This window comes from Agelaius tricolor, unplaced genomic scaffold (assembly GCF_023055355.1).
Source record: "Agelaius tricolor isolate 1412-34295 unplaced genomic scaffold, bAgeTri1.0.p SCAF_3, whole genome shotgun sequence".
NCBI lineage: Eukaryota > Metazoa > Chordata > Aves > Passeriformes > Icteridae > Agelaius > Agelaius tricolor.
The window spans coordinates 54,556,242-54,571,880 of NW_027269263.1; the positions used below are offsets into that span (position 1 = coordinate 54,556,242).

The following is a 15,639-nucleotide window of genomic DNA, read 5'->3' on the forward strand; positions in this document are numbered from 1 at the left end:
ATTTGTTTAATGGAGAACTTCAGGGTAGGATTTTGAGAGTGAAAAAACGTTGCTGTCTGCCAATTACTCATAGAGCCAGAGTCCCATTAATGGGCAAATCCAGTCCTGGGAAACAGACTGTATCCATAGAATTACATCTGTATAAAACACTTTATGGTCCCTTAATCATTTATGGCTAATTCTTTCTGGATGGCAACTGCTGAAGGGGGTGGTGGAAGGGCCAATGGGAGCAGGAAGGGAGACTGGTCCTATCTCATTCCACATTTCAGTGAAAACAGATCCAATATCCACTGCTTTGCCAAATAGCCAGTTTAGTTTTCATAGACCATAGGCCTGTACCAGATGTGAATATTGGCTGTGGGCCAGTTCTAAGCAGCAAGAGTGAAATGCAGCTACCTTTCGCTTTCTCAGTGTCCTTTCATCAAAGCATGCAGGCTTCAATTCAGAAAAAGATGACTCTAAATGCACAGGCCCTCCTTGCAGAGAGCAGCAGTGCCAGCAGCCTTGGCCCCTCTGGAGACAGGACAGATGCCCATGGCCCTGGGTGCCCCCATGCCCAGACAGCATGCTGCAGCCACCTGCCATATGCCACTGGCCACAGGGATCACTTTCTGTGCCCTGGAGAGGGGAGATCTCTGCAGACAGGGTACACCTGTCTCAAAGGGGGGAAAGGATCTTTGCACAGGAATTACAGGGCTCATTAAAAGAGCTTTAAACCAGGTTTGAAGGGGGAAAGGGATAAAGCCAAGCTCACTAGAGGCAACTGAGGGCAGAATGCCAGTGTTTGTGGGACAGCATGCTAGTGACTCCTTCCATCTGCCATCTCAGTGGAGGCTGGGGCTGGAGATCCATGTGGCAGCAAAGATGCAGGTGTGTCTGTGTTAGAAACCATTGGAATGATTACCTTTGTTAGGGGGCATTTTGACTGTCTAGAGCTTGATTTTGGTGAAAAATGAGTTGAGTGTTTATGGGTAAGAATCATCAGGAAGGACAAGACAGATACCATGGTGAGTCTATTACAGACCATCCAACCAGGAGGAGGAGGCAGAGGTCTGTTGGAGGCCTAACTCACAGAGTCTCTTGGGAGGTAGTCATGAAGGGCAAAGGAATCCAAATATTTTACAAGCAGCTGAGAGAAGTCTCACCTTCACTACTCCTTGTTCATGTGGGAGACTTCAACTTAACAGGTGTCTGCTGGGAATACAACGCAGCAGAAGAGAGTCCTGGAAGTTCCCTGGAGTGTGTGGAAGAGAACTTCCTGATGCAGCTGATGAGTGAGCCAGCAAACAGATACACCCCACTGGACCTGTTCATTGTGAACAGAGAGGGACTGGTGGGTGATGTGATGGCTGGAGACTGTCTTTGACACAATGATAGTTTTCAGTTCTCTTAGAAGTAAGGTGGAGATTCAGCAGAACTTCCACCTTGGACTTCCTCAGGGCTGACTTTGGTCTGTTTAGAGGCCCAACTCACAGAGTCTCTTGGGAGGCAGTCATGAAAGGCAAACAAGTCCAGGAAGGCTGAAGATTCCTCAAGCAGGACGCCCCAAAGGCACGGGAGAAGCCGTGCTCCCCATGTGGTGTAAGACAAACCAATGGTGAAGGCCAGCCTGGATGAAGAGGGAGCTTTAGCTGGAGCCAAGGGAAAAATGGAGGAAAAAGTGGGCAACTCAGGAGGACTAAAAGGATGTTGTGATCATCCTCCCATACCAGCATTAGTGAAGCCACACTGTGAACCAGTTCAGTTTTGGGGCCCTCACTACAAGGAAGACATTGAGGCACTGAGCAAGTCCAAGAGCAACTGGTGAAGGGTCTGGAACACAAGTCTGATAAGGAGCAGCTGAGGGAACTGGGGGTGTTTAGCCCAGAGAAAAGAAGTCTCAGGGGACACCTTATGTGAAAGGTCTTTTCCAACCTAAACAATTCCATGACTCCATGATTTTGCAGGCCAAAGGCAAATCCCAGTCTATCACCATATGAGCAAAGTGTAGATCACCAAGTCAGACAGCACTGTAAATCAGCAGGTGAATGTTGGGCTCAGAGACCCCCTTGGAATTGGCCAGGTTTTGAAAAATAAAATAATAGAAGGTGTGGTTTTAACTCAATTGCCTTGGGGCATTAACTCCATTTCAGACAGTGCTGAAAGCAGGATGAGGCACCTGGGATGGCATTTCAAAATGAATCTCACCTGAGCTCAAGCACTTAACTCCCATAAGTTCCCAGGTTCCTTTGTCTCTGATGTTATTTTAGTGACAGCAAGTTAAGAATGCACTTTTTTTTTCATAGCATAGACATCTCCTCAGTTATGATTCATGTCATTCTGCTGCACAGGCTTATTGAAATTCCTCAACATGTCACTCACCCTCAAGGCTCACACTGTATGAGAATGACTATAAAACTGTGCTGAAACAGAATTAATTTGGGACTTGCATTTTTTGTCATTTTTATGTAGCTGAACTTTGTTCAAGTTGGCAAAACTCAGAGTATTGTTTGATATGAAGTAACCAGGATGAAGATTTTGATTTACAGAAGTTGTATTTCAATTTTTGCCTTCACAGAATTTCCTGTTGAATAAATTTTGCCATGGTAATTTTGTTTATTTGAAACTACATTTGGCTATAAGCAGCACCTTTCTAATTTACTTTTTCTCCACTTTGTGACACAGGGCTTGCTGTTGGTCTGGATCCACAAGGCTATGGGAATCCTGATTTCTGCTGGCTGTCTGTTCATGACACCCTGATCTGGAGTTTCGCAGGGCCCATCGTAATGGTTGTTGTTGTAAGTAGGGGGAGTTGGCATGCAGAACTGTCTCTTCCTTACTGCTACCTTTTCTCCTAAGTTTTGTCAAACAGTAGTCATGCAAAGCAACCATGTTTTTTACATTTAAAGCAAATGTACTTTAGCTTGCATCTATTTCTTAAACAGATAGGACATATGAGCTAAGCTCCTGGAAATCAGAGGGCTGCTTGCCCATACAAAGATTGCTTGTGGAGCAATGGCTGTACGGCCTATTTGTCATTTGTTTTGTTCCATTTTTGAAGGGTTGGTCTGTAAGATTAGTAAATAAATCAACAAAATGAGCCATAACAAGTCGCTTCATCCAGAAGTCCTAAAGGAATATTAAATATTTCCACTTACAGGAATTAAAAAGAATGGGCTGCTGTTTAACTTCTCCTACAGCTTCTCCATCAAAGTAACACCAGAAGATAAGTAGTCATGGTTTGATTCTTATCTTGAATGCCAAATTCAAGTTCTGGTCTCCTTGCCTCAAAAAGCAGACCTGGAAGCAGTGTAGGTTATGGTCACAAACCATCAGAGACATGGGAAAGCCCCCACTGGAGGACCAACAAGTGGAGTCTTAAGCCTAGAGAAATGAAAGCTGCAGAGAAGGGAGGAAGGAGGAGCCTGTTATGGCGTGTTGGTCTGGAGAAAATGGCTGTGGACCCAAGCAGTACCAGGAAGTAGCAAATCTAGCAGAAACAGGACAAGCTGCATAATTTCTCCATAGCATTTTAAGTTAGAAATTCCTAGAAACAGGACAATGGCAGTGGTAAAACTCTACATGGTTTTGGAAAGTGAGTGATGAGACAAATTCTCAGCATTAATATTCACTACAAGTGAATAAGTACAAATGCACCACCAACCTAGTACCTCCCAGCTGACATGGAATCAGTGGAAACTGGAGGTTTATTCAGAGTAATTATCACTGTATGCTCTGTGAAAAAATATTCCTAAATTCTGGTTTGACCAACTGAAACAAAGTGCTGGGCTGAGGTGGACACTGATTTGGACAAGGACAGCCATTCTTTCCCTCAAGCATCTTTGCTTAGGGTTGTCTTACTGGGTTTCAAGTGCCAGTATGTCTTTTACTATGTTGCCTTGAAACAAGGTGAATCTTGGAATTTAGAGACCTGTAAGTTGAACAAGAAATATTCTTGGTGCCACAAATCATTTTAGGATAAAAATTGCATTGTTATTGAAGATAAAGCTGTAACAAATGTACAGAAAGAATCCATGCTGTTATTTCAACTTGTCTTTCAGATAAACACTGTCATTTTTATACTCGCAATGAAAGCATCATGCAGACAAAGGCAACGTTCATTTGAAAAAACAGGAGTCATGTAAGTTTCAGTTCACAAACCTGTAGATGTTCTGACCAGAAATAATAAAAGCCAGAATTGCCTAAAATCAAGTTTTGGAGCAGGAAATAAAAATGTTTGTCTGGAGTAGAATGTTGGTAGAGGCATTTGGAGCTGCTTCACCCCACCCTCTCTTGGAGTTCCCTTGGACATCCCGTAAAACTTCCACCATGGTGCTCTGCACCACCAAGCATGGGCAGGAGAAGGGAGAAGGGAAAGATCTATCCTCCAGGTGGTGTCATTGCAGTCCTTCCAGATCTTTCATTATAGTCTCTTCTACGCTGTCACTTCACCTCTGCCCATGGCATGTCCAGGACATGCCATCATTCTGGGTCTCCCTGTGCTTGTCCACGGCTCAGGAGGGTTTCCCCTCTCAAGTGTCTGGTTGCCAGCTGTGTCGTGCCAGAGACCCATTGACATTCCCTTGCTGAGGGCAGCCTTCCTGCATGCCATGCTCAGTGGGATGAGCAGCATTGCAAGTTGCAGCCTGCCACCTTCCTGAGCTGTTGTGACAGCCTGTTCTCATTAACATCTGTTTTGCCCAAAGCTCAGAATTTACCTGTGAACTTGAATGTGATTAGCTAGCAGCAGTACAGCCCCTTGGGTTTGACTTTTTTTTTCCAATGAGGTAGCTGTATGAGATTTCAAATGGCTGCTTTCATTTTTGTTTTTCAGCTCTGGCTGTAGGGTACTGTGTACACACTGGCATGGCTTTTCCACCCCTGGTGTCCCTGGAGCTAGACTTTGTGGTTCTCTGAACCCTAACCCTAACACTAAGCTTAATGAAAACTAGAATCTGAGAGTGAGTTCTCTGGCAACATGGGTGGCCCAGTTAATAGCAGTGTAGAAGGAGCAATGTTGGTGCAGTGCCATGCTCCCCTTGCCATGCCCTTTCCAGCCCCAGTTTCCATGCAGCTATTGGCTTTGTGCACTCTGAACCCTGACCCCAGTAGTGTCTGGGTGTTGAGGATGAGGTCTAAATCTCCCTAAACCAAGGAGTATAACTGCTACCTAAGGCAGCAATTTTACCCATAATATAAAACTTTTGCCACTGGATTTGTTTCTGTCTTTTGAAAAGTGTCTGTGGAAATTGTATTTTTAAGCAAACAAAATTTCACTGAGTGCCCTCAATCCAAAACCTTGAGTAGTAATGTTGGGAAGGAATGTGAGAGTGAAGGTGACAAACTGAAATGAGATGGACATGGCCATTTACTGCCCAAACATGTTCCTCAGAGTCATCAAGGCTGAACAGCATAGGCTTGTAAAACAGTCAGATTTGTTTGAAGAAGGTCTTGGAAAGGAACTTGGAAATAAATCACCTTTTTAAACATGAACATGCTAAACTGTGGAGTGTTGCTGTGAGAGAGTTGGAAAGTTGTGGAAACTGGAAGTTGGTGAACACTGCCCTAATTTTCCCAAAGAGCTTTTCCAGTTGCCAAATTGTTGGGCACATACCACCATCCATGGGGAGAAGTTGGGCTGTTCTCTTGTATCCCACCACACTGCAAATGTCCATCTGTGTTTGCTTTACAGCCCTGTGCTGAGGACAGCATTCCTGCTCCTGCTGCTCATCAGTGCCACGTGGCTGCTGGGGCTCATGGCAGTCAACAGTGATGTCATGACCTTTCACTATCTCTTTGCTATTTTCAGCTGCCTGCAGGTAAGTTGGGTATCATCTTGTCTGTGGTAGGCCTTGATGAGTACACTTCTACACCCAGACCTCCAAAAACCTGCTCAGCATGAGCTAACTTAAGCAAACCAGAGATCTCAAGGCAATTTTTGCTTTCTCTTCTCAAGGAGAGGGTTCTTTTCACTAAAACTATAATTTTGAGTAATTATGTCTCTCACTGTTAATCATTCTCAAGGTAAGTGCACTACCATAGTAACCTGTGGACAGTAGGCAGGTATACCTCTGTCATTCTAGAGACAAATTCTTTGTTACTGTGTTCTGTGTGCTCATTGTTAAGTCATCCTGTTGCTATTGCAAATGAGAGACTGCTATATTTCACCCAGAGTCAATGGCTCCAAGTTCAAGGAGCCATTCCACAAATTAAGTTACTGTTTAAAGAAATGAGACAAATAAGGATTTTCAAATACAATGTGAGTTGTATTATGGGTTTCCTGGGTTGCCTGTCCCAGTTTACACAATTGTTGATTAAAGACACAGAAAATAGTTATTTGTAGGAGACCTGGCATGGAAGTAGTGACAGAGCTTCATGTGGTCACAATTTGAATGTGACCTAGGATGACAGTAACTGCCCTAGCAGGTGCCTGCAGTACTAAAACAGCTACTGCAGGACACTCAGCTGCAGCACAACAGCCACAACTTGCAGCCACAGAGAAAACAAAGTTTGATGGGTCCCCTTTGGAGTCAGCTGTCAGTGCCCTGGAAGCACAGAAGATAGGTCAGCCTGGAGCAAGGTTATTTTGCCACTGCAACTAGTGTGCCCTGTAATAAATGCACCTACTCAGGCTATAAAACCAGGCTTCCACAAATCTAAAATAAAACTAAATTAAACATAAACCTGATGAAAAGGACAAAGGTCAGCAGCCAGAATTCTCCAAACTTGCCCAGAGAGGCACAGTGGTATGTGCCTTCTTTGAACTTACGTTTTTAAAGAGACATTTATGTGAATTTTATTAATGAATAATCCCGAAGTGCTAGTGCCAGCTAAGATCACATTTGATTGAATGTTAAGAAAGTGAGCTTGAAGTTTAAAGTTACTCTAAGTCAATTGCTTTGGCTGAAATCATGAAATTCAGGCTTCTTATGATGTTAGTACAGCTGCAACTTCATGAGTATTGACTTTTCTATACTGTGTGTCCAACCAAAGTTGATAACAATTTGGCGGCTGCATTAATTCCCTCAGAGCAAGAACATCTGAAGGCACACACGTGTGTGTGCCCTGCCCCCAGCAAAAGCTGTTAATGTGTGTTCCTGGCAGCCAATAACTGCCCAGCCCTGGGGACTTTAGTGGTTTTCCCACCAGAGGTATTGCTTAACCAAGCAACTTAGGTGACAGAAGTTGGGACCTCTCTGCTCCCAGTACCTCTTCACATCTCACAAGGCTTTCTAAAATTCTCTTAGACTCAGTGTTAAGGGCTCCTTTCACAGAAGTTGACTAGTTCCAGAGGCTTTCACTAAAGGCTGTAATATTTTTCATGTGCTGCTGTTGATTTTTTCTCATCATCTGTATAAAAGCTCCAAAATCCCAAATTCTAAAATCTCTGCAATTTTCCAGTGGGACATTGAGGCTCCCTTTGGATTTCTTCCCAAATCAAGCTCTGCTCTGTAAATTCTGGAGAAATGCATATTTTTATATATTTTCCCAGGCCTTTAATGCACATTTGAACTTGGAATCAAATTATGAAGAAGTGCTAGGAGATCAGTCAGTGTCATTTCAGTCAAGAAAGAAAATAGTTACTGCTTTTGAAATACACCGTCATGTACTACAAACTAGAATTCAGGGGTTGTTTCAAAATGGGTGTTCTCTAATATCTATATTTGCAATATGGTAGTAGTGAAGCATTTACATTTTCCTCTCTCTAAAATTATCCAGGGGCTGTTCATTTTCTTCTTCCACTGCATATTTAACAAAGAAGTGAGAAAGCACTTGAAGAACACTTTAACTGGAAAGAAACCTCTTCCAGATGATTCCACTGCAACAAGAGCTACATTGTTAACAGTAAGAAAAAAAGCATTGGGAGAACAAAAACATCCTCTTGCTGGCAGAAGTTACCTAAAATAAACTTATAGGTGGCTTATCTGTAATTAAGTGAACTGAATGATTGCTTTCAGTGACTTGTACAAAGACTACTGATGGCTTCTCTCAAAAGTTTTTATTATTATTTTAATTGAAACCTTCAAGAGAAAATAATTCTTTTCCCTGGCATCAAAACCCATTTGGTTCTTTGAAACTTAATACATTTGTGGGTAACATGAGCTTCTGGAAGGATCATTCACTGTGGCTTTATGTCTTTTTTTTCCCTTTCAGCGATCTCTGAACTGTAACAATACGTATATAGAAGAGCCAAACATGTATCGCACAACGATGGGGGAATCCACTGTCTCCCTAGAGAGCACCGTCAGGTCAGCCAAGAGCCACAATAGCTACCTTGCTTATATTCTCAGGTAATCTGGTGGCAGGTGCATGGCTTTCAGGTGCTTGCCTTTCCTTTTTTTATTGCTGTTGTGGAAACCAGAGCTCTAGTTCAAATGCTACTTGGTTTATGTCTTAACAGTTCTGTTTCGTGTGACTGTTGTTCTCCTTGGTGCATTTTCTGTTGCATGTGTCTTTGGGGCAGGGTTCCAGCAGTGCAGTGGTTAACCTAAGAGTGATGTTACCTATATGGGCCCTGCTGCTTGCCTGTTATAATTCAGCTGTGTCTCAAGGAGCACAGTTTAGCTCATTAGCTTTGGGCTTTTTCAGAGTGTGATTCATGTGGCACAAGGCAGATAGCCACATCAGGATAACCTCTGTCTCACCGTAAAGTGACTGTGCAACAGCAGCTGTCTGTATGTCTGCCTTGTTGTTAAAAACAACAAAGTAAAGTGACCAAGAAGGTTGTTTTTCTCTATTTTTCTTCTCAAAGGGATGAGGCTGCTCATAAACTCAGTGGATCCTCAAGTCAAGCAAGGGCTGGTCAGACCGAAGCAGATTCCTCCATTTTTCATAGGAATCCATCCAAATCCAATGGTAAGAATAATTTCTGAATGCTTTGACCCATTTGTGCACCTTCTTCTCATCACTTTCTTTGAAGTCTTCTGTAACAGAAAGAATAGTTGAAATAATTAGATGGTCTCATTCTCATTATGCTATTGGCAAAACACGCTGTGCAGTGGTTCCCTTGCAAGGAAATCCTGGAATGAAAGTATCATATAGCTGCTGCTTGTGATGGTTTAATTTCTATCTGATGCTGCACCAGCTATTGACAGTTTATGGAGTCTCTTTCTCACAAATTATTCCCTGTTGCACTTGATTTTTAGTTGGAGAAATTTTAATGTTTGAGACCTTGAGGCAATATTCTCCTTTACTGCTCTGTGGTTTGTACAAAAAAATGAGAAGTACCTTTTGTCTGATTTCCTTTCATTTTGGTCTTGGCATTCAATTTTTTTTCCTTGTAGCAGTTTTTAAGTTAAGTTCATTTCAGATTCTTGGTATTTCTAGATATCTTGTTTTTCCTGTGTGTTGTGTTCAATGAGATCCAATAGAGTTACTGTTCTGTATGTTAAATAGGGAAAAATATGTTCCCACTCTGTTCTGCACATCCTGTACGTGTAAAAGGTCCTGCCCACTAGCTGAGCTGAGTGGTTGTGCTTCCCAGTGGTTGTGCTGTAGTCCTTCTGAGTTTATCCTATGTATTACAGATGTAAGAGCTCATTCCTGTCATGGTCTGGACCAATGCCTGTCTTTCCTTTCTCTTGTGCATTTGTCAGGTAGATTTGTTGAACTCCCATTTACACTGTCACCCCTGTGTTTCCCATGCACATTTGCAGAGCACGACTCAGACTCTGACAGCGAGCTGTCCCTCGATGAACACAGCAGCTCTTACGCCTCTTCCCATTCATCCGACAGCGAGGAGGATGGGCTCGAGACAGAGAAGAAGTGGAACACATCTACTTCCAAAAACAATGAACATGGCCCACTCCACAGCACACCCAAAGGTACCCCCAGTGCGAGGGGAGGGCAGTGGTGCTCTAAAATAGCTTTAGATTAGATGGGATAAATTTGTCACACTACCATGTGACTGAGGCAGCATCTCTACCTGTGTCCCTTGCTTCTATAGAGATCCTTGTTGTTTCCAGCTTAGAGACCTTTCTTCTTCCAAAGCCTTGTTCACAGGGGTGACTGAGTACAGAATCACACAGAATTGCACGGAATGCTGAATGCTTTAAGGCAGGCAGCTTTGCAGGCAGGTCCCCAAAGCACTTGGACAAGGCATTACCAAGCCAGCAAAATCTCATATGAAAAAGAGGAGAAAGAAGCCACTTTTTTTGAGGGCGGGGGGAAGAAATGCCTGCCTCTCCTCATGCAATAAAGGCATTGGCGTTGGGGAGGTCCTGGACCTAAAGAGTTGGCAATCACTGACCATTAATATAATTTCTGTGGGTCAGGGTGCAGGCATTTCTAAACATAGTTGGTCCTCTCCTAATGAAAGGCAACTTTGAATGACAAACATCCGGGGTGTGTGCTGTGGAACTTAAGAGATACAGCACAGGGTGCCTGGGGTGCCCTCAGCCTTCAGAAACTAACCTCTCCAAGGAGGGATCTCTGACCCTGCAGAGCTGAGAGGGTGGGTTTGCCTTACACTTCTCCATAATTGAGCTGGCAACCTCACTCTGAGAAGGGTTTGCCATCCTACCAGGTGATTTTTGGGGATTTAATGCACCCCGAGAGCAGTGCAGTCCATCAAGGACTGACTGAAAGATTGCTCTGGTTTGATACACAGCCCCTCTCCAGCCACAGAGGCCAGGCAGTGGTTGAGAGAAGATTTCAAAAGTGTTTTTTGAGCTAGTGTTTTTTTGCATTGCAGTTGATACCCTTCCCAATCATGTGAAACCCTATTGGCCCACAGAGTGCGTAACAGCCAGCGATGGCGAGGACCCCGGTAGGAAACAAAAACTCAAAGTAGAGACCAAGGTCAACGTAGAGCTTCACAGGGAAAACCAGGTGAACCACAGCAATGAAGCACCCCAGGACAAGGAGAACGAAGGGCAGCAGAAGGAGAACAGACCTCTGGCCCACCAGAATAACCAGCAGCCGGAACAGAGGAAAGGTAGCACAGCCAACCCAGCCTCACAGTTGGATTGGAAGACTGGGGGGTTAATGAGCATTAATTAGTTTAAAATGTAGCTCTGTCAGGGAAAAATACTTTCCAAATGGCTCCAACGTGTGTAGCCAGATACACCATGGGAAGCTAGTAGGTAGTTGCTGTAGTCTGATCTGTTGGTTATGAAATGAAGTGCCAATTTAGAAGTCTTAGTAAGAAATAGAGACTGTAACATCAAGCTTAGCTTGAAAAATTAAATCACTGATACACTTTAAAAAATTTTATTATTTCCCCTTTTCCTTCACAGGCATCTTAAAAAATAAAGTTACCTACCCTCCCCCACTGGTGGATAAGAATATGAAGAATCGTTTGCGGGAGAAGCTGTCGGATTACAATCAGAGCACAGTCTCATCCAGGACTACTTCCCTAGGGACCAATGAGGGGCTCCGCTCTCCTTCGGACTCAGGGGTAACAGTGAAGAATGTTCGGAGGGAGCAGTCTCGAGATCAGCTCAACGGCATGGCCATGAGCCTCCACGTGGCAACAGGACATGCTGACACCTCAGACTCAGAGTAAGTGCCACGTCAGGATGCCCTGGCTGACCTCCTATGACCTCCCCCTCCACCTTCCAACCCCAGACTCACACATGAACAAAACTTTCCTCTGGTGACTGGCCAGAGTCCTTCACCAGTGACTGTCTTGATGGTTTGCCCATACCATGTCCCCAGGCCATGAGGTTTCAGTCATGAGAAGGCCAAACAGGTATCATGGGCAAGGTGCTGTGACAGACACCTGCTACTGGGTCACCCTGGCATGCTCTGAACTGGCAGGCTGATGTGGTACTGGCACACTTGGACAGAAGCAGCCTTGCTCTGCCCTGCCACCCTGCCAGAATTGGGTGGGGAAAGGCACAAGGCTGTGGGGGGCATGGTGTGAGCATCCATCTGGGCAGAGGGAAACAATGGCTGAGGCAGGAGACCCCAAGGCTGGAGAGAACACCAAGCTACTGATCCTAAATTACCAGGCGTGTGATTCCCGCCGGCTGCATGGCAATCAGTGTGTGAATTTACCACTGTAAACTAAATCAAATATAAACAAAAGGCTGAGCAAGCTCTCAGCCAAAGGGAATGTTCAGAAACCTCATTACTCATCATAATTCTTGTGTTTCAAATTACGACAACAGCCATGTGTAAAGTCTCTGCAGGCATTTTATGCAGATAGTCTCATTTTTTATTAACATGAATAATAGTCTTATTCTTTCACCAAACCAAAAGAAAATTTCTCACCCAGCTTTAACTCTGGCACTGTCTCACCAGGCTTTAAATACCCCTGTTGTCTCGTGCACAGACCATTCCCACCTCACTATAAAAGCACATCTTTGGATTGCTGGGAGTTGGCTGATGAAATAGATCCTAGGTAGCCAGGAAACATGGATGTTTTGAATAAGCCATAACTGAATAAGCTGCTACCAGGTAACACAGTCATTACTGGACAATAACTCACCAGCTTGTACTAAGCAACTGTGTTATCTCCAGAGCTTTGGCATAATGGAAAGCTCTGCTCTTGGCAGCAGATTGCATGAATCCATTTGATACACCAGGCTTCTAGCAGCTTGTAAGATCTGTGTGTGAACCTTATATCCTCAGCAAAGCATTAGACAAATGCAAGCCCTATGTAGAAGTTCACTAAAGCATTTCTGTTGTGTACTGCCTGAAATTGTTTCTCCCAGCTAGTCTTTCCCTTCAGGACAGCATCCCCCTTGCAAGCATGGTAACTTCACAGAGCACCAGCCCTTTCTAAGAAGGTTTAGCTGGGTTTGGGTGGAGTGGTTTGCCTGTGCCTGTTTAACCCTAAGCCTGCACAATCACTTCTCTCACTAACAGCGGCAGTAATGAAACTTCAATTTGAACCATCAGGAAATTGTGATCGCCTCTGCACGGTTCCAACCCCTCGCCGCGCTGCCGCTTCGGACTCCATCAGAGTGGCCACACGGTGAGGAGGATGAGGTGGGCATCCATTCCCACATGGCTTCACCTTCTGGCAGGATCCTGACTGCTCCTGGCACAGACACAGTGCCTGGCTGCCCTGGCAATAAGGGCTCTGTGTGGTACGCGCCTCCCACGGGAACCCACGCTGAAAACATGGAAATGGAAACGGGGTGCACTGTGATGGACAGATACCTGTGCACGGAGCAGGCAGTGCTGCAGGGCTTGCTTGTTACAGGGGAGAACCAAGGAAGAACACATTGCTTCCTAGTGGACCTACAATAAGCCTGAAGACAAGCACTAGGAGGTGTCTCTTGTGGAGTTTTGATGGCTACAGAGTGAACCCTTGAGGTTGCTGAGCTCTAGGGAGGAAAATTGCAACAAGTGTCCTTTGGTTTTATGCCAGCATCTCTGTCCACCCCTCTATGGACACGTCGTCTTAAGAAAAAAAATCCTTTATATATATATATAAAAAGTGTAGATACTTTTATATATTTTGTATGGTGTTGCTAAAGAAAAAGCTCCTTTGTATATTTTACATTTATACTGGTCTTCTTAATTTGATAATAGGAAATCAATTAAAAAGATGTTTTGATATTTTTTATATGAACATTGCACAATTTTACTTGAATTTGGCGTTTGATAAGTAACTGAGGTTTGCATGGAAGCCACCTTCAGACACAATGCAGATTTCAAAGTAATACAGTAAAGACTACATCAAAATCCATTACTATAATTTATAAGTTTTGTTAACAGATTTTAGAACACATTGAGGGCATAGTATGCTTTTCTCATAACCTCTTCTAAAACCCACAAAAATTTCTTTTTTTTCATTTTTTGGTATTTTGATCTCTTCTCACAAGTGCATTGAAGTGTTCAGGAACTGAACTTCAGGTCTACACATATTTTTGTGTAAAAGTTCAACACAGTCCTTGTCTGGAAGAAGTCAAATCAGTATTTCCCTTACTAAGAACAAGATAATAATTGGTGTGATTGTATGGCTGTGCAACAAACCAGCACTCTGCATGTCTCAAGGAGAGGGCCCTCCTCCCATGGGTCAAGTTCTGCCTCAGGTGCAATATTTTTTTCCTCTTTCATGCTCACTGGATTCAGCACATTGCTAATCAAAGCAGAAATACAAGACTTAAAAGATGTCCAGATTTGTCTGCCCAGCTCTTTGACAAAGCCCTGGCTTTCTTGATATTTCAGAAAGCTCATGGAAGGCTTAAGGTTTCATGTTTCCCACAAAATGGGCTGGTTTCACAGGCATAGGAAGGTTAAGCGTGACCTGTCTGCTGTCTTCACCTTCCTGCAATGTTTACAGAAAGAGGAAAAGTAAGATGTGAAAAAGATTTCATCCAACAGTGAGGCAGAGCTCAGCCAGTGGCTCCCATGGTGGGAATACGAGGATGACAATGGTGTGCCTGTGCCTGCTCTCTGCCAGCAAGGCTCTCAGGAGCTCCTTGCTCACCACAGCAGCCCTTCTGGGAAAATACTGGCTATTGTTTGTGCAAATGTGTGTGAAAGAGAAGAAACAGAAAATGGGGCTAAATAAAATGCAGGAGTTGAGGAGAAGATGAGAAACTGTATACTGTAATCTGGGTTTCATTATATTCCTATGCATTCTCAAAGTATCAAGGAGGCCTTTGGAAGGGAAGAGGGAGGAAAGATGCAGTTCCTTTAAAAATTATGCAACATCCTGTGTGACATTTTCTGACAGAAAAAAAATTTGAATGTTTTAAGGGTCTGGCACTTGGCTGTGTGCTCAGGCATTGTGTATAACCCATGCTAGTTGTTCTTACATCTGTGTATGTATATTTTGTCCCAGTAGGTGTAGGTAGTTTTTATTTTGATCAGAATTGTCGCAGTAAATGAGGGTCAGTTGAATTAATGACAAAAAAATTAAAACCTATTTTTATGACTTTTTAAAAGCTTTATGGCAGATTAGACACTGGAAGTTTGTTTTTTTTTTTTTAACAAATGTATATTTATTAATGTGCAGAACACTGGAATTGCAGCACAGATGAAAGGAGAATTTACAATAAATTAAGAAATTTTTTTTTGAACTTGTATTCTTCCTCTGGTGGTTTATTTCTAAGTGCAGCACAAATAATGAGGGTCCAAATGTCATTTCCTGGGGATTAGCAGGAGCAGGAACATCAGGTACCCCTCTGAGCAGAGGCTGTAGAGCACCAAGCAGCCAATGTACAGCCCCTTGCAGCCCAGGGCCCCGTGCTGGCACAGGATGCCTCAGTGTGCATTCCATTCCAGCCCAAACTGCAGAATCTATCAGTCCTGGGAAATGGTCCATGGAAGAGAAATGCCCTCTGCCAACCCAGAGCAAAAAAGATCACCAGGAAAGCATCAGATCTAGAAAAGGACTGTGAGAGCAGCTCGAGGGGAGTGGCTGCCAGCCCAGCCCAGGACAGCCTGCAGTGAGTGACAAGGGCCTTTTGGACAGTCTGGGCTCCATCCTTGGCTCTCCCAGTCCATGGTCCTGCTCACCCAGTCCTTTCCAGGCTGCTGTGTAGTCCTCATTCATGCATCTCACAAGGCCCAGCAGTGACCTGCACGTCTTGTCAGCTTTCTGGAAATAAAAGTATTTCTCAGTGTCAACTAGCCAGGTGGAAAGAGCCTGGCTTCTGACTTAGGAGCAAAATCAAATCTTCAGGATCTTCAGTTTGGAAACAGCTCTGCCAAAATTTGCCACTAAACAAACTCAAGTAGTTATCCCAAAGGGAAACT

The 15,639-nt window shown here is 43.9% G+C and overlaps 1 protein-coding gene across 7 annotated transcripts in view; it reads left to right on the forward strand.

The window, feature by feature from the left end:
- Positions 1 to 14,960, forward strand: part of CELSR1 (cadherin EGF LAG seven-pass G-type receptor 1) — a 165,707-nt gene extending 150,747 nt beyond the window's left edge. For 2 of the 7 annotated variants that reach the window (XM_071423862.1, XM_071423863.1), the window contains exons 26-35: positions 2,665 to 2,777; positions 4,041 to 4,120; positions 5,672 to 5,798; positions 7,699 to 7,824; positions 8,134 to 8,270; positions 8,732 to 8,835; positions 9,636 to 9,803; positions 10,673 to 10,915; positions 11,217 to 11,481; positions 12,793 to 14,960. In XM_071423862.1, coding sequence (XP_071279963.1) covers positions 2,665 to 2,777; positions 4,041 to 4,120; positions 5,672 to 5,798; positions 7,699 to 7,824; positions 8,134 to 8,270; positions 8,732 to 8,835; positions 9,636 to 9,803; positions 10,673 to 10,915; positions 11,217 to 11,481; positions 12,793 to 12,817 — 1,388 coding nt within the window. In that variant the 3' untranslated portion in view covers positions 12,818 to 14,960. Of the gene's footprint in view, positions 1 to 2,664; positions 2,778 to 4,040; positions 4,121 to 5,671; positions 5,799 to 7,698; positions 7,825 to 8,133; positions 8,271 to 8,731; positions 8,836 to 9,635; positions 9,804 to 10,672; positions 10,916 to 11,216; positions 11,486 to 12,792 lie in introns of those variants that run through there. The other 5 variants (XM_071423864.1, XM_071423865.1, XM_071423866.1 and 2 more) reach the window with 5 other exon arrangements.
- Positions 14,961 to 15,639: the final 679 nt, after the last annotated feature.